This window comes from Xenopus laevis, chromosome 4L (assembly GCF_017654675.1).
Source record: "Xenopus laevis strain J_2021 chromosome 4L, Xenopus_laevis_v10.1, whole genome shotgun sequence".
In the NCBI taxonomy this organism is placed as follows: Eukaryota; Metazoa; Chordata; class Amphibia; order Anura; family Pipidae; genus Xenopus; species Xenopus laevis.
Window position 1 is genome coordinate 124,682,218 of NC_054377.1, and position 23,328 is coordinate 124,705,545.

A 23,328-nucleotide genomic window follows, 5' to 3' on the forward strand; every position below is an offset into this window, starting at 1 on the left:
GCACAGGAAAAGGCAGGCGCACTGTACACAGCGTTGCTCAGTCCGAGAATCAATGAGTTTGGGGAAATCCGGAAGCGGAGGGCACGGATTGATCACGTCACTTCCTGGACACACTTCCGCAACTTCTTGCTGCAAAACCAAATCTCTTTCTACTGCACCCTAAGATGAATGTAAGTATATATGTATAATACACCAAAGCCCTAGGGATCCTATCAGCTAGGACCTTATAAACGGTGCTTAGTGAGAGGAATCTGTTGTTATTGGTTCCTACTGATGTCATCTCAGACACACGACTCATTGAAACTTCATTATTGTAAATAATTAATTTACCCCCTGTGGTAAAATATGGGCATATTAGGAGTCACCGTGGAGTTCCCTGCCCTCTATAAACCACTTGGTCTGCAGCCTCATACCTTTAAATGGTCATGTAACCCCTCAGTGACTTCTAACATCCTTAGAATACACAAAAGTCATGTATATATCCTGTAAATGATATCCTTATAAACGGTGACTAGTGATGTCATCAGTTATAAATGGTGACTAGTGATGTCATCAGTTATAAACGGTGAGTTCTGATGTCATTTTTGTCACACGACTCACTAAAACTAGAGTATTATATAGTGAATAAAGTACCCCATCTTGTAAAATATAAGGATATTATAAGTTACAGAGGAGTTTCATGACCATATAAAAACACGAAAGGGGGTACTTTATTATAATACACAAGTTTCAATGAGTCATGTGACAGAAATGACATCAGAACTCACTGTTTATAACTGACGACATCACTACTCACTGTTTATAAGGATATGATTTACAAGATATTCATGGCTTTTGTGTATTATAATAAATAAAGTACCCCTTGTTGGAAAATATGAGGATATTAGAGTTCCATGACCTGTATAAAAACACTCAGCTTCGTGTTTTTATATGGACATGAAACTCCTCGGTGACTTATAATATCTTTATAATTTACAATAGGGGGTACTTTATTCGCTATATAATTTACAATACGGGGTACATACTATAGTATTCCATAAATACAGGAATACTGTATACACAGTGCTGCAAATTGTTAAGATGCACCTTTATCTTTAATAAGAAATCTGAGTTTACTGTAGGGACCATATACATATTTGTGCATAATGTTTATATTACCTCATCCCTAACACAAATCTTTCATTCTTACATAATTTTTGTGTCACCTGCAAACATAGGTACATTTTTTGCAATAGTTTTTCTGAGTTATTGTTGTTATTATTAACAAATACTTTCTAGAACAAGAGTGCCCCCCCCCCATTCCAAACCTGGCGTGGCACATCATGAGGAATACATGTCCAGTTAGAGGATACTGCTGACATCTGAAAATTCGAATTTGAAATTTGAATTTTTTATGGTCAAAACTGTCAAATTCGACTTAGGAGTTTTCAAATTCAATCGAGTTTTTTTTTAAAAAAAATTTGAATTCGATATTCAAGATTTTTCTGGCCCTTTAAGAACTGGAATTCGACTATTAATAAAACCTGCTGGATTGCTGTATAAGTCAACAGGAGAGGTCCAGGGATCAATTTTGTTTTGTTTGCAGCCTTCCTGTCATTTGAGATTTATTCTGAGAAAAAACTCGAATCAAGTTTTTAAAATTCGAATCAAGTTAGATTTGAATTCGAGTTTTCGAGTCGATTTAATTCATCCGAGTTTGAAAAAAAACAACTTTTATTTTAAATAAATATAGATTGGTCGAATGTATGGGAGTTTAGGGGAGTTTTTAAAAACTCACATGAATTCGAAATTCGACCTTTGATAAATGTGCCTCTAAGGCTACTAAAAACATTTAAACATTTAATAAACCCAATAGGATTATTTTGCCTCCAATATGGATTCATGCAGCTTATTTACCATCAAGTACAAACTACTGTTTAAAAAAACAAGCTAATTATTATTAGCGTTAAAAGGACTTCCTTTCCTTTTCTGGATATTGGGTTTCCAGATAAGAGATCCCATACCTATGTGGGGAAATATTTTTCCAAAAAATATTTTAAATAGCCTGGCCAAAGTGTAAGTAGACAGCATCTACTGTGCTGCTTTACAGTCCAATTTCCTGCTTACAACACATACATACACGCATTTATTGTGGTTTATATCATGTATCTAACCCTTCTTAAGTTGGCAGGCTAGTGGCCAACACAACAGCCATTCGGTATTTGATTTAGCAACATGGTTTGGTCGAAGGAGTAGAAATAGTCAGGATGTGAAGAAGAACAGGGTGATAATTCAAATGAAATTGTAGGGGTGTTGATGATGTGATACAGTGGCAGCTGTGATATATACTTTAATAGGTCATTTGGCGAAGTCTGGCCCTTTGTTTTAAACGCTGGGCTTTAAACTGGCAGACCTTTGTCCACCATCATGTGCACCCAGCCCCACCGCCATATGACCTTGTGTCCCAGGTACCTTTCTGTTTATTTTTAATGGCAATTAACTTCTACTTTAATTATTCTGCAGTTATCTTAGAGTTCCTTAAAGGGCATGTAAAGGCAAAAAATAATATCCCATTTTTACTTTCTTTAATAAAAAAGAAACCTATCTCCAATATACTTTAATTAGAAAATATGTACCATTTTTATAAGAAACCTGACTGTATGCAGTGAAATTCTCCCTTCATTTACTGCTGTGGATAGGAATTGTCAGATGGTCCCTAACTGCTGAGCAGGGAAACAATCATACTTATGAACAGCAGGGGGAGCCCCCGCGTCACTTCCCAGCAATGCAGAACTCAAGCTTTGTTTATAACGATCCCTAAGCAGCCCAGACCACACTGAGCATGTGCACAGTCTTAGTCTTGCAAATATGTTTAAAAAAGTTACAAGATGGTGACCCCCTGTAGCCAACTTTGAAAGCATAAATTATTTGTTTGATTAGGCTTGTGGTGCAGTAAGTTCATGTTTATATTTAGTATACACAATACAGCATTTCTAGCCTTATTCTATTTTAGACTTTACATGCCCTTTAAACAACACAGTTAAAATCTCCCAGGGGTGTGTAGTGTTAGTTTGGTATCCAATACGCTGTAATGCAATAAAACATAATAATAAAATTAATTACTGTAGGTTTGTGCACCAAGATCTGTATAGATATACAGATGTGGGACTTGTTATCCAGTATGATCAAGACCTGGGGGGTTTCTGGATCACCATATTTTAAGTCTCGTAAGATATAATTTAAACATGAAATCAACCCAATAGGATTGTTTTGTCTCAAATAAGCATTTATTATATCTTGGTTAGAATCAAGTACAAGGGATAGTTTAAATTGGAGTCTATGTTTGATGGCCTTCTTGTAATTTGGATAACGTTTCCGGATAATGAATGAAACCCATTCCTGTAGTACATCTGCATGCACCATGACTAATAGTCTATGGAAGGCAGTTTGTTTAGATAAGGGTTAATTTGAAATGTATTTCTGCATTAAGCCTGATGAGATAGCTGGAAAATCTGTGAATGTATTTGGATTTTTTGCATTTGATAATTATATTCTTTTGCTGCCAACTTGTTCTTAGATTCTCCGAAAACCGAAGGACATTGCCGCCTTGTACCGGGAATTCAGTCAGTTTCCATCTCTGTCTAGTGTGTCTATAGGTCCAGAAGTCACCACACAGTATGGGGGCAAATACAGCAATATCTACACAGGTAAGCAAATGGATTTGTGTATGGTATGGAATTTGCAAACAGAAATACAGACTTGTCAGTAGTCAATTGTTATGTCACAGATTAATTTTTACTTACTTTTTGGCTGGTGATAAGGAGCACCCCTAGTATGATGTTATCACCACTATATTTCACTGTATATGTTAACCAAATCATTTTCCTGTATGGGGGGGGGGCACTAACGTATAAATTACTAAAAAAAGATCTAGTTGTTATATGGGAAAGGTTTTGTGGTCAGATGAGACCAATACAGAGCTATTTGGCTTAAAGGAGTGATTCACCTTTATCATAACAGTTTGATAGATTTAAGCAACTTTTCAATTAGTCTTCATTATTTACTTTTTATACCCCGTAATAAAAGGCACTAAGAAGCAGTAACCCATTGCAACCAATAAGATGTTTACTTTTAAACAGGTGACCAATAAATTCTACATGCTGATTGATTGCTATGGGTTACTGCCCATGGGCAAATAGTGCATTTAATTACATAATCCCTATAGTTTTTTTGAATTATTTGCCTTCTCTTTTGAGACTCTGCAGTATTCAAATGGGAATCACTGATCCTAACAGCCAAAAAACTACCGCTTTGTTATTGTTACGATATATTATAACTTATACTTCTATTCAAGCCCTCGTTCATATTCCAGTCTCTCATTTAAACCACTGCTTGGTTGCTAGTATCATTTGAACCCTAGCAAAAAGATAGCTGCTGAAACTGGAGAGCTACTGAATGAAAAGCAAAATAATTTAAAAAAAACATATATAATAAAAAATGAAGAGCAATTTCAAATTATCCCAGAATATCACATCTACATTATACTATTTAAATTAATTAACTAGTTAATTTAAAGGTAAACAACCCCTTTAACATCAAGCAATGTGTGTGGCACAAGCACTGTCCACATGTCACATAAAGAAACATACTTGATAGCATTATGCTGTAGGACTGTTTCTCATTAGCAGGGTTTTGGCATGTTTTTAAGACAGAAGGAATTCATTAGGGATGCACCAAATCCACTATACCCCCGAATCCTTTGCAAAAGATTTGGCCGAATACCGAACCGAATCCTAGTTTGCATATGCAAATTGGGGTAGGAAGGGGAAAGATTTTTTACTTCCTTGTTTTGTGACAAAAAGTCATGGGATTTCCCTCCCAGCTCCTGAAATTCATATGCAAATTAAGATTCGGATTCGGTTTGGCCGGACAGAAGGATTCGGCAGAATCCTGCTGAAAAAGGCTGAATCCTGACTAGGGTTGCCACCTGTCCAGTATTGACCTGGACAGCCTGGTATTTTGAAGGGTTGCCCGGGTCAAAACTTCCCTTGATTGACACAGCGATCAGCCAATCGCCCAATAGCCCCTATGTCATGGCCCTACCCACTGACGTCACAGCCCTGCCCGGTCTCAGCTGTACAGAAAGGTGCCAACCCTAATCCCGAACCGAATCCTGGATTCGGTGCATCCCTAAAATTCATGGTGCAAAATACAGGGTACTGTACTGCAAAAATATAAAACAATGCATGCTAATCTTTCAGCACGAAAATGATCCTTTATACAAGGAAAAATAAAAATAGAGTGGTTCATGAATAAAAAGGGGCTTGCTGTACAGTGGGCCAGTCTAAGCCTTGATCTCGACAACTGCATTTCAGCGCAGGATATCATGTACATTTTTGTTATTTTGGTGTTTGATCACTATTCATATTGTCATTTTGCTGCTTTCATTCTCAGAATGGTCACAGAGAGATCTAGATCGCAGTGAACAAGTGAAGTTTTGCCGGCAATACATCGTTTTCCATGACAATAATGCTGTTGTATATTCTGGTGCTTGTGGAAATGGAAGTGAGATTAAGGGCGAGTAAGTAGACTTCACTGAACTGGAGGAATGCCTGAAGTTTGGGACATTTCTGAAAGTGTTGCAGTGTCCAGACTGATATGTTAGGGTTCATTTACGAGTGGAAGTTGAAAGCGCACCTTTAAATGCTCTTAACATATGTACTTTCACACCTTGCAGCAAGTGCGAGCTTAGACTGTATGCAAGCTTCAAAGTACAGGGCACATGAATGCAATTAAATCCTGCTTTGGGAAGGTGTTACTTCCAGGGTTCCCTTAGCATTTTGGATCAAACAAGTGTAACTGGCTTGCACCCAGTGAATTAACGCAGTATCAAAATTCTGAGCCACAGTTTCCGGATAATTTACCAAGTTAAACAGTTATTTGCTTCTCTATTTGTGAAACAAGAACACCTGTAATTGTGTTGGAATTCAGAGGAAATTCTGAATTCTGCATTGTTGGTAGAACACATTTATGTCTGTTTGCACATTTTATTTGTACTTATAAATGGGCCATGTTATTTTATACAATCTGCTTTTCATTGCATCACATTTTCAATGTCCAGAGGGAAATGAATGAGGTAGTATGCACCCCTTTTTCACTAAGCATTACCTAAAGGGAAATTATAGGGCTAAGGCCTGTAATGATTTCACAAGCATCAATGTTATTTTGCAGTAGCCTCTCCTTGGCCCATGTCAATGCCAAGTGTCAAAGACAAGGAAATAACTGTACTAAGATGAATGAACCCCTAGTGTTTAGGGATCATGTTAAGTGTAAGTGGTGTATGTCTGCTTTTGGGCTTTTGGAAAAAATCTTCTGAAAAACCACTTCTTATTTTCCCAGACTTCTCAGCAGGGAGTCCCCTTCTGGAACCCTAAAGGCTGTTCTGCGGGAGACTAAAAACAGCAAAGGGGAGGACACACAGTTTCTAGAGGTAAGAGAGAAATTCTCAGGGCTCCATCACCCACTCATAGAAAATTGGGGAGTAGAAAGCCAGTTCCTGTATGTGAACACAGATATTTCTCTATTTACCAGATCTGGGAACGGAATCGCAAAGTGAAGAGCATTAACTTGACTGCACTGGATAAGCATGGGAAGGTGTATGAAGATGGTAAGGATGATGACTCATGCTTCTTATCTGATCACACTAAGGATGAACAAAAGCCAGCATTTTTGCTTTTGGCTAAATACTGAATACTTTGCAAAACATTTGGCCCAATACTGAATCTGAGCACTTATTTGCATATTCAGATTAGAGTAAAATAAGAAAAAATTTGCATAACCTGTGAACAAAATGTGCCTACTTACAATGTCCAGTACTTTAAAGGGGATCTAAAGTCAAAGTATATACATTGCACTAATAGATAGAGCTGACATAGAAAAGCACAGTAACATATTTTTAGATTGCAAAGCAGCTTAAACAGCGTGGTAGTGAAGTGCACGCACATTCAGCTGGCCTCTGTAAACATAACTGCCTATGCTTACATGCCTATGTTACTGTCTTTTTTATTGGTGGGTGGGCGGGCCAAGTAGAAGAGATGGCCGCTGGCCATGAAGGTTTTCAGAGCTACTGAATTAAGCGGATATGTGGGAGAAGAAAAAGAGCTGCAAGGTAATGGTGATTACACCATAAAAACGGCTGATAAAAAATAATGCATTGCAATTCCAAATATGCTTATATTCATTCTCCAAAGACTAAAGAGGATTATAGTTTTCGACCATAGATCCCCTTTAAAGTCCCAAGATAGTAAGGGTTTAGATTCAGTGCAGTTGAACATTCAAGCTTTAACCAATTCAAAAGTCAGGTTACTGAGTGTTATAAGAATGCAGTTTGGTTTCATTTATTTGGTATCCAGCAAGCAACCTTATTATTGGAATCTCCTACTGGCCACACAGACAGAATATTAATATATGCCTAATGCCCATGAATATGCAGTTCAGGGTGGACTCATAGATGCCAGAGCCACTGGTTGATCCAAGTATTGTGCTATCTAGATGCCACCTATGCATAACCCCATTGGTGATTGGGCTAGTGTTCTCTGCATTAGACCATGGTAAAGATGTCATACCTTGAAAGTCAAAAAGTTACAGGGTAACAGAATTATCATAAAGGTTGTACAGTTATCGAGTAACAAAGATAGCAATAACTAGCGGGCAGGCACCACTCTTCAACATCTAATATCAAGTTGGCATTGTGTTCCCTGGAAATTAGTTTGAATTGGCTTACTTATCCATTTGCAGCGTTCTATCCCCTCTGAACTGAAAGGTCAAGTACTGAATACCATTCCATGGTCATGCTTAGATTATCTGTGAGTTTTCCTTATAATTCCTCAGAGCAGTTTGGATGTCTGTCCTGGTCACACTCAGAGTCTCACCTACTGTATATTGCTGAGCGGAAGCGGCCCAAAGCAGAGTCCTTTTTCCAGGCAACCACAGGGCAGCTGAGTACAGGAGCTTCTGAAGAAGAGGAGGATGGCGTTAATAAACCCATAAAGGTGAGATTAAGGTTAAATTGTGCACACCACCATTCCTATAGTTACCTGAGGAGATGCTATGGCCTTAGAGACCAAAGCTGCAGAAAGATTTTCAAATACACCAACTATACAGCTGCTGTAAGACTTGCCTGCATTATAGCTACACAGGATCCTTGTTCTGCTTTTTGTAAGTGGAATTGAATTTTAAATGCAATATTAGTACCTATTTGCTATTTTGTTTTCAGGGAGATCAGTTTGTGCTGCATGAGGACTGGGGGGAAGGTCTTGTGAATAAAAGTGTCCCAGCTCTGTGTGTCTTAGATATTGAGAGCGGCAACATTTCTGTACTGGAGGGGATCCCAGACCATATATCTCCTGGACAGGTAGGTAGCACATTCTACCTTCTTTTCTGTTTAATTCCTTATTAACTTGTGTGACACTATTATCTTGCATTGCTATTCTATTGCTGGGTTTGTCTCACAAGTACTGTAATTGTTGCAGGCATTCTGGTCTCCTGGTGATACTGGAGTGGTGTTTGTTGGCTGGTGGCACAGTCCATTTCGTGTAGGGCTTAAGTATTGCGCCAACAGGAGGTAAGACAATTCATTTTATCCTTCAATTTGTTGCGCCTGCACTGGATTGAGAATTACACCTCCCAGAACAATGGATGTTGGGAATTGTATGCTTTGTGTTGGAATGATGGGGTTTGTAGCTTGTGCCTCGAAACAGTTTCCATGTCCTTCTAACTGGTCTTTCTCTGCTTCTAGATCAGCTCTGTTCTTTGTGGACTTGACAGAGGGTAAATGTGGTAAGCAGAACGTGTATTTTTACTAATTCTCTTTAGTGTTTTAAACTATTTTTTATGTATTTTCCTTTATACCCTGCATTTCCTTCTTACCTTCTGTTATTTATGCATCTGATTTATTAACATTCTCTCCGACATTATAATGATTATTATTTTTTGTTTCTTCAAACAGAGATGCTCTCATCAGACTCCTCTGCGGTGTTTTCTCCCCGCCTGAGCCCAGACAAGTGCCGAATTGTGTACCTGAAATGTAATGTGTATGGGCCTCACCAGCAGTGCTGCCAGCTGGTTATGGTTGGTATCACCTTCTTCTAATCATGCTTACCCAAAGCCAGTGCACTTTTTAATGAAGAGGCACACTAGTCAGGGTTACTGGGTGATGCCTAACAATTTGGGAGTGTGTGCCCTATTTAAAAGTAGGCTTTACTTCAATTTTGTCTCCTACATACATTCTTGTACGCTATTTTGCCCTGGAAGCCTATTTATCTGCATATTTGCATTCTTTTTAGTGGGGGCACTGGTTGCTTTGATTAGGTATCTAGAGTTAGATCCATAAATCTTTGGACAGAGACAACTTTTTTCTAATGTTGCTTCTGTAGATTACCACAATGAATTTGAAAAAAACAACTCCGATGCAGTTGAACTGCAGACTTTCAGCTTTTATTCAGTGGGTTGAACAAAAAGATTGCATAAAAATGTGAGGAACTAAAGCCTTTTAAAATACAATCAGTTCATTTCAGGGGCTCAAAAGTAATTGGACAAATTAAAAAACTGAAAATAAAATGTTTATTTCTAATACTTGGTTGAAAACCCTTTGCTGGCAATGACAGCCTGAAGTCTTGAACTCATGGACATCACCAGATTCTGGGTTTCCTCCTTTTTAATGCTCTGCCAGGCTGCAGCAGTTTTCAGTTGCTGTTTGTTTATGGGCTTTTCTGTCCGAAGTTTAGTCTTCAACAAGTGAAATGCATGCTCAATTGGGTTCAGATCAGGTGACTTGACCATTTAAGAATATTCCACTTCTTTGCTTTAATAAACTTCTGGGTTGCTTTGGCTGTATGTTTTGGGTCATTGTCCATCTGTATTATGAAACGCCTCCCAATCAATTTGGCTGGATTTGAGCGACAGTGTTTCTGAACAGCTCAGAATTCATGCGGCTGCTTCTGTTCTGTGTCACATCATGGATAAACACTAGTGTCCCAGTGCTATTGGCAGCCATGCACGCCCAAGCCATGCCTCTGTAATGTTTTATAGAGATGTGGTATGCTTTGGATCATGAGCTGTTCCACGCCTTCTCCATACTTTTTTCTTGCCATCATTCTGGTAGAGGTTGATCTTGGTTTCATCTGTCCAACTAATGTTTTTCCAGAACTGTGCTGGCTTTTTAAACAGTTTTTTTTTTAGCAAAGTCCAATTTAGCCTTTCTATTCTTGATGCTTATGAGTGGCTTGCACCTTGCAGTGCACCCTCTGTATTTACTTTCATGCAGTCTTCTCTTTATGGTAGACTTGAATATCGAAACACCTACCTCCTGCAGAGTGTTGTTTACTTGTTTGGCTGTTTTTAAGGGGCTTCTCTTCACCATGGAAATGATTCTGCGATCATCCACCACTGTTGTCTTCCATGGATGTCCAGGTCCAGGCGTTGCTGAGTTCACCAGTGCTCGCTCTTTCTTTCTTTCTTTCTTTCTTTCTTTCTTTCTTTCTTTCTTTCTTTCTTTCTTTCTTTCTTTCTTTCTTTCTCAGGATGTACCAAACTGTAGATTTTGCCGCTCCTAACATTGGAGCAATTTCTCAGATGAGTTTTTCTGTTTTTACAGCTTAAGGATGGCTTGTCTCACCTGCATGGAGAGCTCCTTTGAGCGCATGTTGTCTGTTCACAGCAAAATCTTCCACATACAAGCACCCCCCCCCCTCAAATTATCTCCAGGGCTTTTATCTGCTTCATTGATGACATAATGAAGGAATTGCCCACACCTGCCCATGAAATAGGCTTTGAGTCAATTGTCCAATTACTTTTGAGCCCCTGAAATGAGGTGATTGTGTTAAAAAAAGGCTTTAGTTATCACATTTTATGCAATCTTTTTGTTCAACCCACTGAATTAAATCTGAAAATCTGCAGTTCAACTGCATCTGAGTTGTTTTATTTAAAATTTATTGTGGTAATGTCCAGAAACAAAATAAGAAAAAAGTTGTCTCAGTCTAAAGATTTATGGACCTAACTGTAGATCCAAAGACCTCTAATGAAACAATTACCTCTTGGCAACATTTTTATAAAGACTGCTGGAATGCTTTACTGTGTTCTAAAATGGAATACCATTGTTTAGGAAAGCAACATTATAATTCCATGTCACTCTAAAGTAGTTTTTAGAAAAAAATACTCATCTGAAATACAATTTATTTCTGTCTTTACTAGAAGACCAAATGCTATACACCTCTATAGCCTGCTTTTTAATTAAAGGAAAACAAAAACCAAATTAATTTGGGTGGGGGCACCTCTATAGATCTGATGGCTAATCTGGGTCCTTGAGCCAACGCTCCTCTTCTTTAAGATTCTTTGATTATCCCTTGTACCTGGGCAGGCATCCTTGCTGTATAGTAGTCTATACTGTGGGGGGATGCAAGGGATCCCTGGGAAAATGCAGCACAGCGCTATAAGGGAAATGGGTACCTGGTTGGTAACTAAAGTCACTGGGGTGCCTAACAAATTGTCAACCCCTCCTCCTTTGAGTTTCTTTATCCTTTGAAGAGATACTGACACCAGAAAATAATTTTTTTTTTATATCTATCATAACATTGTCTTTGAATGCTATTTATAATGTTGCCATAAAAGTATTTGCCTGATGCTTTTACATTACCTTTCTTACCCCCATGTTCCTCTATGAGGGGGCTGCCATATTTGTGCTGCAGTAGTCCGTTAGCATTAGAAACTCTAACTGACAGGCTAAGAAGGGACACAGTCAGGTTGGCAAACAGTCAGGTTTAGGAACTTCAAGTAATAATTACTTATAAAATTAGAACTATCAGCAAAAAATGATCAACGTGACCTATATGTAACTTTTAATGTAGATTATATTTTGAAAATAAATTCTTCAGTATCACTTTAATATAATCTGACCGTCATATTGTATTGGTAGGATGCACTGTCATTTTGCAACCTGAAAAATATTCTGTTGTTTCATTTTTTTTTAGTATGATTGGTATACCAAGGTGACATCCATTGTTGTGGATACTGTGCCTAGATCCATAGATGGTTAGTAAGGATTATCTTTTAATTCATTACCTCTATTCCTTGTCTTCATGTACCATGCTGTGCTGTTGTACCTGCTATATACCTACTGTTCATGCCTGACATATTTTGTAACTTCCACTATTTATTGTAACTGCTATATATTAACTGCCCAAGTGCCACTGTCTATTATAACTGATATAAGAATATATATATATATATATATTGAGGCCGCAGACCCAATACTTCCATTTTTTGCCACCACTGATAAAACAGCACTAACCATGCATCATTGTTTCTTTCCTTGAATCCTAATTTCCTGTCACTTATTTTAGTCTAATTCACCTTTTTTTTAGACAATGCTAATTCTGAACTCGTACTTTGCTCTCTTGTGTTATTCCAGGCAAGTTCTCGGGCATCTACACCTCTCTCCTGGCACCATTTTGTTGGTCAGCAGACAGTCAGAGAGTGATTTTTAGCACCGCACAGCGTAGCCAGGAGGTGGGAAGCAGAAAAACATTCAGGCACATGTCTTTGTGTTTACACATACCGATGTCTCTAAAGCCTGGTTTTTCTCTTGTAGAACCTGTTTGTCATTGATACAAGTACGGGAAATGTAACACAACTTTTCTCCAAAGGTAAGAGGCCAAAGACCCACCAGTAAAAGCTTTTGTAGGTTTATTCAAACTCGGTGCTTTAGAATTTAATATTTTGCATAATAGCATTCTACAGACTTAATAACACCATGAAACCAAATTACTGACGTTGTATCATTAGCATGTGTCCTGCATTTATGTGGACAGACTTCATGGTGGAAATCTTTTTATTTATTATATCAGTATTACATATCCATAGCTGGATTACCTACCAAATGTAATATATGTTATTTTAATATATTTCCATGTTTATCTCAGTACTGTTAATTGAATACTCATCCATTGTTTTCATTTTTCCTTATATATTAATAATTTCTTTGTTTAAATGCATGCATAGGTTCTCTAGCTCTGTTTATTTATTTGTAAACAAACAATTCTAAGAGCAGGGAACCTTTCAGATAAAAGCTTGCAATCCAGGGGTTATGATTCATGACCCTCTTTTGCTAGTTATGCCTTATTTTAATAAAAAGATAATTAATAGCTTATATAATTCCCTGTTATTATTTTACTTATGGCTTCCAAGAATCTTCACCAGGTAGTTGGAAACTCATGGCTATTGACCGAGACCTCTTGATAGTTAGCTTTTCATCTCCAAGCTGTCCACCAACATTGGTAAGTACCTTCATCATCAATGTATCCAAATACAAGTCTCAGATTTTGACTTGTATGACAGAATCTGCTATGTCTGCAGAAAGTTGGTTTCCTTCCTTCAAGTGGGAAAGAAAAGGAGGTTACATGGATTTCGTTAGAGGAGGAAACCCCTATTAAAGACATAGAATGGAGTATCAAGATCCACCATCCACCTCAAGAGCAGGATAATCCACAATATCGTAAGTAATATCATGGGAAATATCCTGGACGGTGTGACATTACAGTGGCAGATTGCTCCATAAAGAAACGAGTGGATGTTTTTTTCAGTTACAACTATAGTGGTTGACTCATACACTATTATGTTACAGATTTTATTCAATTCCTATTTGCATCTAAATTATTTTATACATTTTTTTACAGCTGGCCTTCTGTTTGAGTCCATCCTCTTAAAGCCAAAGAATGCCTCACCTGAAAGCAAGATTCCATTGGTTGTATACCCACATGGTTTGTATTTCATTGTGTATCCTATTAGTATCAAATTATATTGATGGGATCCTGCACTAACTGTACTGTGTTCTGCCTTTTAAAGGGGGTCCGCACTCTAATTTTGTCAGTGAGTGGATGCTGTTCCCAGCTGTCCTATGTAAAATGGGTTTTGCTGTGCTTCTAGGTGAGCTAACTGAAGTGGTGGTTTTTGATTTGTTAGGTACTTAGACATAAGTACTTAGTAATAAGCTCAGTATTTTTTTTTCTGCTTGCAACATAGTGAATTACAGGGGATCCTTAGGATTTGGGCAAGATAGCATCCTCTCGCTGCCAGGCAATATTGGGGACCAAGATGTGAAAGATGTGCAGGTAAACACAGTATATGAACTGATTCTTATTTACTCACTGGTTACTCATACAACATGTTTGCCTGGTGTATTAGCTGAAGATGCTCGTTATGAATTGGCTGCTCTCACTAAGACTTTTCTTTACAGTTGGCTGTGGAACAGGTTCTACGGGAAGACTCTATAGATCCACATAAGGTTGCATTATGTGGAGGCTCACATGGTGGCTTCTTGTCTTGTCACTTGATTGGGCAGTATCCTGGATTCTATATAGCCTGCATTTCCCGGAACCCAGTGACCAATGTGCCAGCAATGGTAGGATCAACTGACATTCCAGACTGGTGAGGATCCTTCCATAAGTTTTCATACATTGTGTTCTGCAATTGAGCTTTTAAGCCATATCTTTAGTGACTATTGATTAAAATGCAACTAAAGCTTGACAAAGTATTATACATACAATTATATTTATCAGGCCAAGGTTGCAGAAACACTGTTGTTGCTTAAATGTATGACATCCACTTTATTCTCCTTAGTTCCAAAGTTTTCTGATTGTGGTTTCTTCTAGTGTCTGGAGTACTTCATGTGCATATGCCTATAGCACATGAGAAATTTTGACCACAACTGCTTTCTAGCAAAGGTCTTCAGTGGTAAAAAAATCAAAACAAAATCACCTGTCTCTACTGATGAGAGAGAAGAATGGTTAAAGAGAAAATCTATAACCAACTTACAGTGATTCTCTTTTCCTGGAGCATTCCATTGCAGTATACACAAATGGGATTTCTCCACCCAACCTGTCAATCAGGAAGTTGGCCTACCAAAGCTTTCCATATTCTTTAAATTGCCTCCTTCCCCTTCCACCCTGTCTCAGGTTTTCCCCTAGGATGACAAAACAAAAAGGGTAGGGAAAAAATGGAAAATGGAATGCTTCAGGAAAAGAAAATCACGGTAAGTTGGTTATAGATTTTCTCTTTTCCTGGTCACATTCCCATGGCAATATACACAAATGGGACATACCTAAGATAACCACAGGGGGGTTGCTGAAACGTATATGCCAGAATCTGCTTAAAATATTTACAGAGTTGCTGAAAGAAGAACTTTCCTTCCAAAATTACTGTCCTCTGAGGCAGATTCATCAATTTTATAATGTTTTACAAAACTATTAGGTAAATGCAAACTGCTTTGAGTGTCCATGATGCTGCCATAACTCTAGTTGAATGTACATGCACGTTCTGCGGGACCTCTTTGCCTTCGTGACTGTATACTAACTGGATACACTTCACAATGTAATTAGCCAGCGTCTATTTTGTTACTGGGAGACCAGCTACCTTTTGGCACTACTAGTGCCTTAGTTTCCTTCAGTTACTTGGTACAATTCAGGTACATCACACCTAACAATATTTAGGCTATGCCAGATTTTTTCTTCATCATTCTGTGGACAAGCAAAACTAGTTTTTCAGAACAGTATCTAGTTTACGATGAAAATTAGAACATATTTTAAGCAAAAAAAAAAAAAAGGCATCCTTCACTGCTGCTCAAGTGATTGTATTGACTAACCTGAAACCCCGGGCCGGTGCTCCTATCAGCAAAAACCTGCATCGGCCGGGGTTATACCAGTGAGCTCCACGGAGTGATCCTCTTCCGGCTTCAAATTTCCCGGGGCAAACGCATGCGCAGTTAAGCGAAATATCCGACTTTTTAGTTATAGTTCGGCTTTTTGCTCTACTGCGCATGCGCAGCCTCGCGTAGAAAGCAGAAGACAGAAGAAAACCGCTGTGTGGTGCTCACTGGTATAACCTCGGCCGGTGCAGTTTTCTGCTGATAGGAGCACCGGCCGGGTTTTTCAGGTAAGTCAATACAATCACTTGGGTATGCCTAACATTTGGCACCCCCAAGTGCAGTATGCCTTTCCTTCTACTTTAAAACCACTTAGTCCTCATAAAATATTGATTCTTTTGAATAGATAGAGCTTGAAGCTCCAACACTCTCCTTGCTGAGGTTATGGGTAATATAAATACCATTTTTAATGTCTTGCATAGGCTCAAAAGGATGTTTCATAAGGCTAAGGCCACACTAGGCGATAGCGCCCGCGATTTGACTCGCCGCGACTTTTCGCCGCGACTTTTAAGCCGCAATCGCTGGGGAAACTTTTGCGCTGGCGTCTATGGGGAATCGCGAAAAATCGCCAGCGTAAAAACACACGCGGCGATCTTTTTTCTATTGTCGCTCGAAATCGCCTAGCGAGGCAATTTCGAGCGACAGTAGAGAAAAGATCGCCGCGTGTGTTTTTACGCTGGCGATTTTTCGCGATTCCCCATAGACGCCAGTGCAAAAGTTTCCCCAGCGATTGCGGCTTAAAAGTCGCCGCGAGTCAAATCGCGGCGCTATCGCCTAGTGTGGCCTTAGCCTAAGACTCTGAAGTTATGAGATCCCATTGTGGAACATTAACAATCTTTTCAGGTCTCAGGTCAGGTCTTAGTGCAAGATTTTTATCTACTTTCCAGAACATGATTAACCTAAGTCTTGAGCGGATTATAGTTTTTATCAGCACACCATTTAAAAAATACATCCCATACTTGATGATAGCTTTTTCTGGTAGTCATTTTCCTGGCTTGAACTAGAGTCTGAATCACTGTGTCAAGGAGGCCTTTTTCTTAAAGAATTTGCCACTCAACCTGACAGGGCCAGTTTGCTGCAGTCTGGATGGAATATTGGGCCCTGATTCTGTAATTGAGGTATTATCGGAATCTTCCATGGCTCATATATTGACACTTGAAGAAGCTGTGATAACCAGGGCCTTCTCGGCCAGAAGGGGGTTATTGCTACTTCTTCTGCTCTGTTCAGTCGTTTGTTAAGACCTTCGTGATCATATGTATTGAAGGAAAAACATAAAGAAGGCCTTGGTTCCATGAGCACAAGAATGCATTCATCTGGTACGCCTAAGGACTGTAAGTGCTGGAACAGAATAAAGGAAGTTGAGAGTTGCAGGCTGTTGCCATCAAATTCTTTGTTAATGGGCCCCATTTCTGATAGAATTTTTGAAGAGGAGTCAGCTTGCCATTGTCTCAGCCATAAAGCACATCTTGCTTTGACAGAAAAAGACATTGATTTAGAAGACAAAATTACACTGTCCAGATTAGCTTCAGAGAGGAATTCATTTGCTAGTATAATTTCTGATAGGGCCTCAATGATTTTATTTCTGGGAACCCCATCATCAACCAAAGCCTCCTGTATATTCCTGGTCTATTTCTCAGAGGCATTTACAACCCAAAACACAGCCATGGAGATTCTAGTTAAAGCACCTGCCACCACATTGGACTTAGGTAAAATAGCTTCCTGTCTTTTTTTCCATTACATCCCAGAACTAGACACCATCATCCACAGGCAGAATATTTTTCTTTGCCAGCCTGATAATGGGAACATCTGCTTTTGAAGTATTAGCCCAATTTTTATTTTCTTTTGTGCAAAGGGGTCCATATGGTTCAAACATTTAGTAATAAAAAAACTTTTGATCTGGTTGTTGCCATTCCTGCACCACTTCTTTCTCTATTTCCTCATGCTAGGGAAACACAGCATTTCTTAAGAGGGATCTAACAATGAATTGGTTTAGAAGATGTACCTTCCTTAGTATCCTCTGTGTAAAGTTTTAATTACCGCTTGCTCCAATGAATCAATAATATCTGGATCAAATTTAGAATTTTCCTGCATAGGTACTTCTTCCTCATCCTCCATAAATTCTCTCTCAGATAAGAAAATTTGGCAATACAATCCTCAACCAACCCCCGTTTTGGGATCTAGATCTCTTAAGCAATTTATCAGTAGCTTTTTGAACAGCAGATTCAGTGGACTTGATCCACTGTGATAAATCCCCAGATATTTCTCAAGCAGCCATAACGGGACGTTTCGGTCGCTGTTGGGACCTTTCTCTTGATTTTTCAATAATACCCTGTAGTTGCTGGTTCTTTTCCATGGATATATACATATATATATATATATATATATATATATATATATATATATGTATATGTATATGTATATGTATATATATGTATATATATGTGTATATGTTATCCGACGTTTTGGTCCCACCTGGGGACCTTTCTCATATACACACACGTATATGCAACCAGGAAAGCGCTGCTTATGGCAGAGACTGGCTGCTTCTGCACAGAAATGCTCACTCGTATGTTACAGTATTCTATGTGCCATAGGGCTTATACTTTGTGCAAACTACAAACAAATGGTTGCATATGCAAGGTTTCTTTCATTATTCTTTTTAAAACTTGACATAAAATATATACAAGCAGCACAGGCAATAAGTAAATAGTTCAGCTGCATGGCACTTGTGTGAGAAACAGTCGAATCTGTACCATACACCTGAAATGCAAGTATTTATTTACAAGATGGCCATCACTCGTTTTACAGAAGATTCATTACGTTAATGTCACATAGAGTCAGATCCCAGTTTTGTAGATGCTGCTGTCCTGTATAGGAGTCCCTGCTATTGTGTGTTTCTTAATATATTGTCCTTTACTACAGGTGCCTTGTGGAATCTGGCTTGCCCTATTCTCCTGAGACTCTCCCAGATCCTGCACAGTGGGGAGACATGCTAAATAAATCCCCTATAAGATCGGTATCACAGGTACTTAATGATGTTATGGTGGGTGTAAAAGGGAAAAAGAGAGGTTCCAAATAATCAATACTTCATTTTAAAGTAGCCAATTGAGAGAAGTTGAGAAATAACATGTGCGAACTTTATGCTTATGTCCTAAGGGGAGTTTTTCTGCCTTTGTGTTTTGAAAAGAGAGGTTCCTTAACCCACAGCTGCCTCCACTTTTCATGCCTGATAGTACAAGTACTGGTGCATTTTGGTCTGCATACATTGTAGTGAGCATTGTCAGGCTGAAAAGCTCTAGTACTGCTGCTCTGGTACATAGTGTTTTTTCTCCACTTTTAAACTGTTCCTGCTACTTCCCATTAACTGCAAGTACAGACAGTTATTAGACCAATCCCATGCATGCTTTCCATGAAGTCACTGGTACTATTAATGTGCCTAAAAGTACTGTAACTGCCAAGAGTAAGTTACTTTAAGTATAGAAATACAAACAATATAGGTGTTTTCTTACATTTAGGTAAAGACCCCAGTCCTTTTGATGCTGGGAGAGGAAGACAGACGGGTCCCTAACAAGCAGGGACTGGAGTATTATCGAGCTCTGAAAGCTCATGGTGTACCTGCACGGTAAGTGGGGAACCATGCACATATCTGAATAAAACATTAAAGTAGCAGCACTAAGGCCTAGGGCAAACAGAGTTGCTCTCAACCTGCATATTTTTTTCAGGGTTAGAGAGAAGCAGATCCGCTCCACTGCGTGTGCCTGTGTGGAAATGGTTTAGTTGCGCAGAGCTGGGGCACGGAGCGGGTCCACTTCTCTCAACCTGAAAAAGTACGCAGGCTGAGAGCTGTGGAGCCAACACTCCATCTGCCCTTGGCCTTAAAAATGAAAGGGTTTCATTTGCATTTGAATATAATACACTGACTTTTATGCATGTTTCAGAAACAATACTATGGTTGATATGAAGCTGTTGTATAGCCATAAGCACCATAGGACAAAAAGGCACATGTTTACAGATAAGATGGGAAGAATACAATGGTTTTTATTTTTACACAGAAGGTACTAATGAACCAAATGGCATTTGCATTTGCTCCCCATAGATCTATAAATAAAAGAAACCCATCTCATGTAAAATAGCACATGTGTTGCCATTACATAGTTTATTTGTAAGTGCTTGATTAACATAAGTATGGAGAAATATGATAAAAGGTGCAAAGTTTGCGAATGGTCTAATCACCTATAGCAGCCAATCATCAGGAGACATTTACTGGTCGCCTGCTTATTGGTTGCTATGGGTTATTGCACCTGGACAAACTTATTGACTATAGGGGATGAACTTTAGTGGCTTTTAGTACTTATGGGGCATAAACCCAGTATCACTGATTTTCATTTTCACAGAATACACCAATGAAAGCTAACGCTTACCCATTGGGTTAGGACGTGGTTCCACAAAAAAAAAGCATTTAGGAGGCTATTTATCAAAGGTCAAGTGTAGAGTTTTTTTAACCTTGAATGAACTCAAATGACCTCAAAACTCAAATGGCAAAAAACAGATTCAGCTAGTTCAAGTCCCACAACCCAAAAACCTGAATAGATCGAGTTTTCAGCAGAAAAAAACTTGAATCGATCGAATTGAATTCTCAATTCATGTTTTCGGCCAAAACTCGAACATCAAGCAGGCTGTTAATCTATTCAAATTGTTCCATGTACCTCTGCCATAGACTTCTACAGAACCTTGACAGGTTTTAGGTGGTGTATTTTCGGATTCAAGCTATTTCCAGGCTTGAGGTATAATAAATCTCGAATATTCAAGTTTCTTTTTTTTTTTAAAAAAAACTTGATCAATTTGAGTTTTTGGTTTTTTTCTACTGAAAATGTGAGTTTTGACCAAAAAATACAACTCGAATACTCAAATTCTCGTGGAAAAACCAACTCGAACCTTAATAAATCTGTCCCTTAGAATGAGCAGAGAAGAGAGTACTGAGGATGAAACCTAGTTTTGCTTCTAAAATTGCATCTGTTACCTTATAGAATCTTTTTCAGTTCAAATTGTACTTCAGGGCCCAGCTGTTCTCCATGGGTCCTCCATGAAGGTCCAACCTTTTGGTCAGGGCCACCCCCTTAGCTTATGAAATGACCATGGGTGTTTTTGCCATGAGGCACGGTGAGCACCTTACCTCAGGCGGCATCTCCCCAGAAGTTACCAGGGGCAGCAAAAAGCCGCTCCTGGTAACTTTAAGGGCTTTAGCACACTGGCAGATTTGGGGAGATTTAGTCGCCTGGCGACTAATCTCCTCTAATTCAGGGCGACAATCTCCCCAAACTGCCTTCCGCTCTGCTAATCGCAGGTGATTTTTCATTTTAGCAGGTGGAAGGCAGGGAGAAGGCAGTTTGGGGAGATTGTCCCCCCGAAGATAGACGATTAGTCACCAGGTGACTAAATCTCCCCGTATCTGCCCGTGTGCTAAAGCCCTTAGAGACGAATTTCCAGTTATTAAACACGAAATTTGGTTTTTCTAGCTCAGAGAGCGGAATAATGCTCTCCGGTCATCGATCTTAAGGTAAGTGCAAGGGGCAGGGGAGGGTCGGCATTTTGAATGCCGCCTCAGGCTGAAACGCGCCTGGAAATGACTACAGGTTTAGGAAAATACTGGTGCAACAGTCTTTCAGCCTTAGTTCCAATGAAGTCAAGCAATTCACCACAAATCTTGCTCTGACAAAATATACCTGCAGTGCACATATATATATATACTTTGTGCTCATTTCCCTCTATTGCAGGCTGCTTTGGTATCCAGGAAATAATCACTCGCTGGCGAAGGTTGATGCAGAATCAGACTGTTTCATGAACATTGCACTGTGGATTTTGAAACATATGAAGCAAACTTGTTGATTCTACACCACGAGTCACATTCTTTACCTCCTCACTGCACTATGGGCCTGGAAGGCAATTGGGGATCCAACCCCAGACATCAGAATTATCCAGACAGGAATGTGGTTAACATGCCGCTGTGTACAGCTATACAAACTGGTTGTCCACTGCTAATTGCCGCCTATTTTAACCTAATGCATTTGATTTGTTTTGTGTGTGGCGTAGGGCTAACAGTAGATATATATATATGTACGTTTGAATAGGAATGATTGATAATCACACTAAACCCAATGTTTGTTCATATGCCATTCTCTACTAGAAAAGGTTCTAAAGCAGGGATGTTGAACCTCCATTTCCACAGCTGTTGTTGAATTACAATGCCTTGTAGCTCTAATTTGGTGGGTTATAAGAGTGCAGTTCAACAACAGATAAAAGCCTAAGATTCTAAGGGGCAAATTCACTAAACTCCGTAATTTCGCCAGCGACGGCTTTGCTCACATCGCAACACTTCGACAGGCATAGATTCGCCAGGACAACGCTAATTCACTAAAATCCAAAATTGCGTCCAGGGCGCCAAACGTTGGCGAAGTTGCGCTAGCAGTACTGCGGCAAGCGAAGCAAAGTTGCGCTAGCGTTGGCTAATTTGCATACGGCAGGAAGTGAAAGCACAATGTACGTATATGTTGCAGCAAATACATTACACTACACAACCCCAGGAAACCTTAATAAAATAAAATAGAGTTGTTATTATACCCTACACATGAGCCCACTGTATACTTTATGTGCCATATGTTAGGAAATGTATGGAAGAGCCCGGGTACCCAAAAAAAATTTATACGGACTTTTGCAGCCTATCACCCTGAAAAAAGTAAAAGACGCCAGTGATTTTTGGGACTTAGAAAATTTTTCAACTTTAAATTGAAAAATCCATTGCACTTCGCCTTGTCTAAGGTGGCGAACGCAAGTCTGGCAGAACAGGTAACGTTCAGTAAAATGCGCATCTTAGTGAATTTGCCAAGTAACACTCTTTTGCCATCGAAACTTTGCCTGGCGTAAGAGTGCGAAGTAGCGCTAGAGTCTTATCTTCTTCGCTAGCAAAGTTACGCCAGCGCCCGTTAGTAAATCGGTGAAGTAACGAAATGATGTCACGCTGGCAAATTTTCGGTAACTTTAGTCACTTTGCCCTTTAGTAAATTTGCCCCTAACAGTGTGATTTGGTGATGCCAGATGCTCACTAGAAAATAATAGCCCACAGGCCCACTCTCCACGTTATTCAGCTACTTCTCCATACTCACCTTCCTTATTCTCCTACTCTCTTTTTTTACATACTATCCACCTTTCCAATTATTATCTCTATATATTCTTGTAGAGAAATGGTTAATAAACAAAATATAGGCTGGGTGAGCAGGAGGACCCACTGACACACCCACAACTATAGGGAGTTTTCCTGGAGCCCTAGTTGGCCAGTCCAACACTAGACTATAAGGTGCAGATTTATCAAGAGTCGAATTTCAAAGTAAAAAATACTTCGAAATTCGACCATCGAATTTAAATACTTCGAATTTGAATATCGTATTCGAACGTCCTCCATCGAATTTGGGTATTCTGCGGTCAAAGTAAAATTGTTCGATCGAACCATTAAATCCTTCAAATCGAATGATTTTACTTTGACTTCAAAAAACTTAGAAAAATGCTGTAGAAGGTCCCCATAGGCTAACATAGCACTTAGG

General features: G+C 39.1%; 1 protein-coding gene across 2 annotated transcripts; it reads left to right on the forward strand.

Annotated features, from left to right (window-relative positions):
• Window positions 1-30: 30 nt before the first annotated feature.
• Window positions 31-21,624, forward strand: apeh.L (acylaminoacyl-peptide hydrolase L homeolog). Of its 2 annotated transcripts, XM_041590760.1 has the most exons (23): window positions 98-170; window positions 2,337-2,447; window positions 3,557-3,686; window positions 5,434-5,560; window positions 6,379-6,469; window positions 6,571-6,646; window positions 7,870-8,030; window positions 8,255-8,392; window positions 8,511-8,602; window positions 8,777-8,817; window positions 8,987-9,108; window positions 12,006-12,066; window positions 12,446-12,543; window positions 12,626-12,680; window positions 13,222-13,310; window positions 13,390-13,528; window positions 13,710-13,793; window positions 13,879-13,959; window positions 14,056-14,144; window positions 14,270-14,460; window positions 18,656-18,758; window positions 19,249-19,355; window positions 21,508-21,624. In XM_041590760.1, exons 1-23 carry the CDS (start codon window positions 165-167, stop codon window positions 21,617-21,619), a joined length of 2,304 nt encoding a protein of 767 aa, XP_041446694.1. In that variant the 5' UTR covers window positions 98-164; the 3' UTR covers window positions 21,620-21,624. The 2 variants fall into 2 exon arrangements, with proteins under 2 accessions (XP_018114431.1, XP_041446694.1); XM_018258942.2 differs by lacking the exon at window positions 2,337-2,447 and having other exon boundaries at window positions 31-170.
• Window positions 21,625-23,328: the final 1,704 nt, after the last annotated feature.

What these genes read in the sequence shown, in the direction of transcription:
- apeh.L (XM_041590760.1), top strand. An exon ending in AAGTATTGCGCCAACAGGAG is followed by an intron (nt 8,603 to 8,776) that starts GTAAGACAATTC and finishes CTCTGCTTCTAG; the next exon opens with ATCAGCTCTGTTCTTTGTGG. An exon ending in ATTGGTTGTATACCCACATG is followed by an intron (nt 13,794 to 13,878) that starts GTTTGTATTTCA and finishes TGCCTTTTAAAG; the next exon opens with GGGGTCCGCACTCTAATTTT.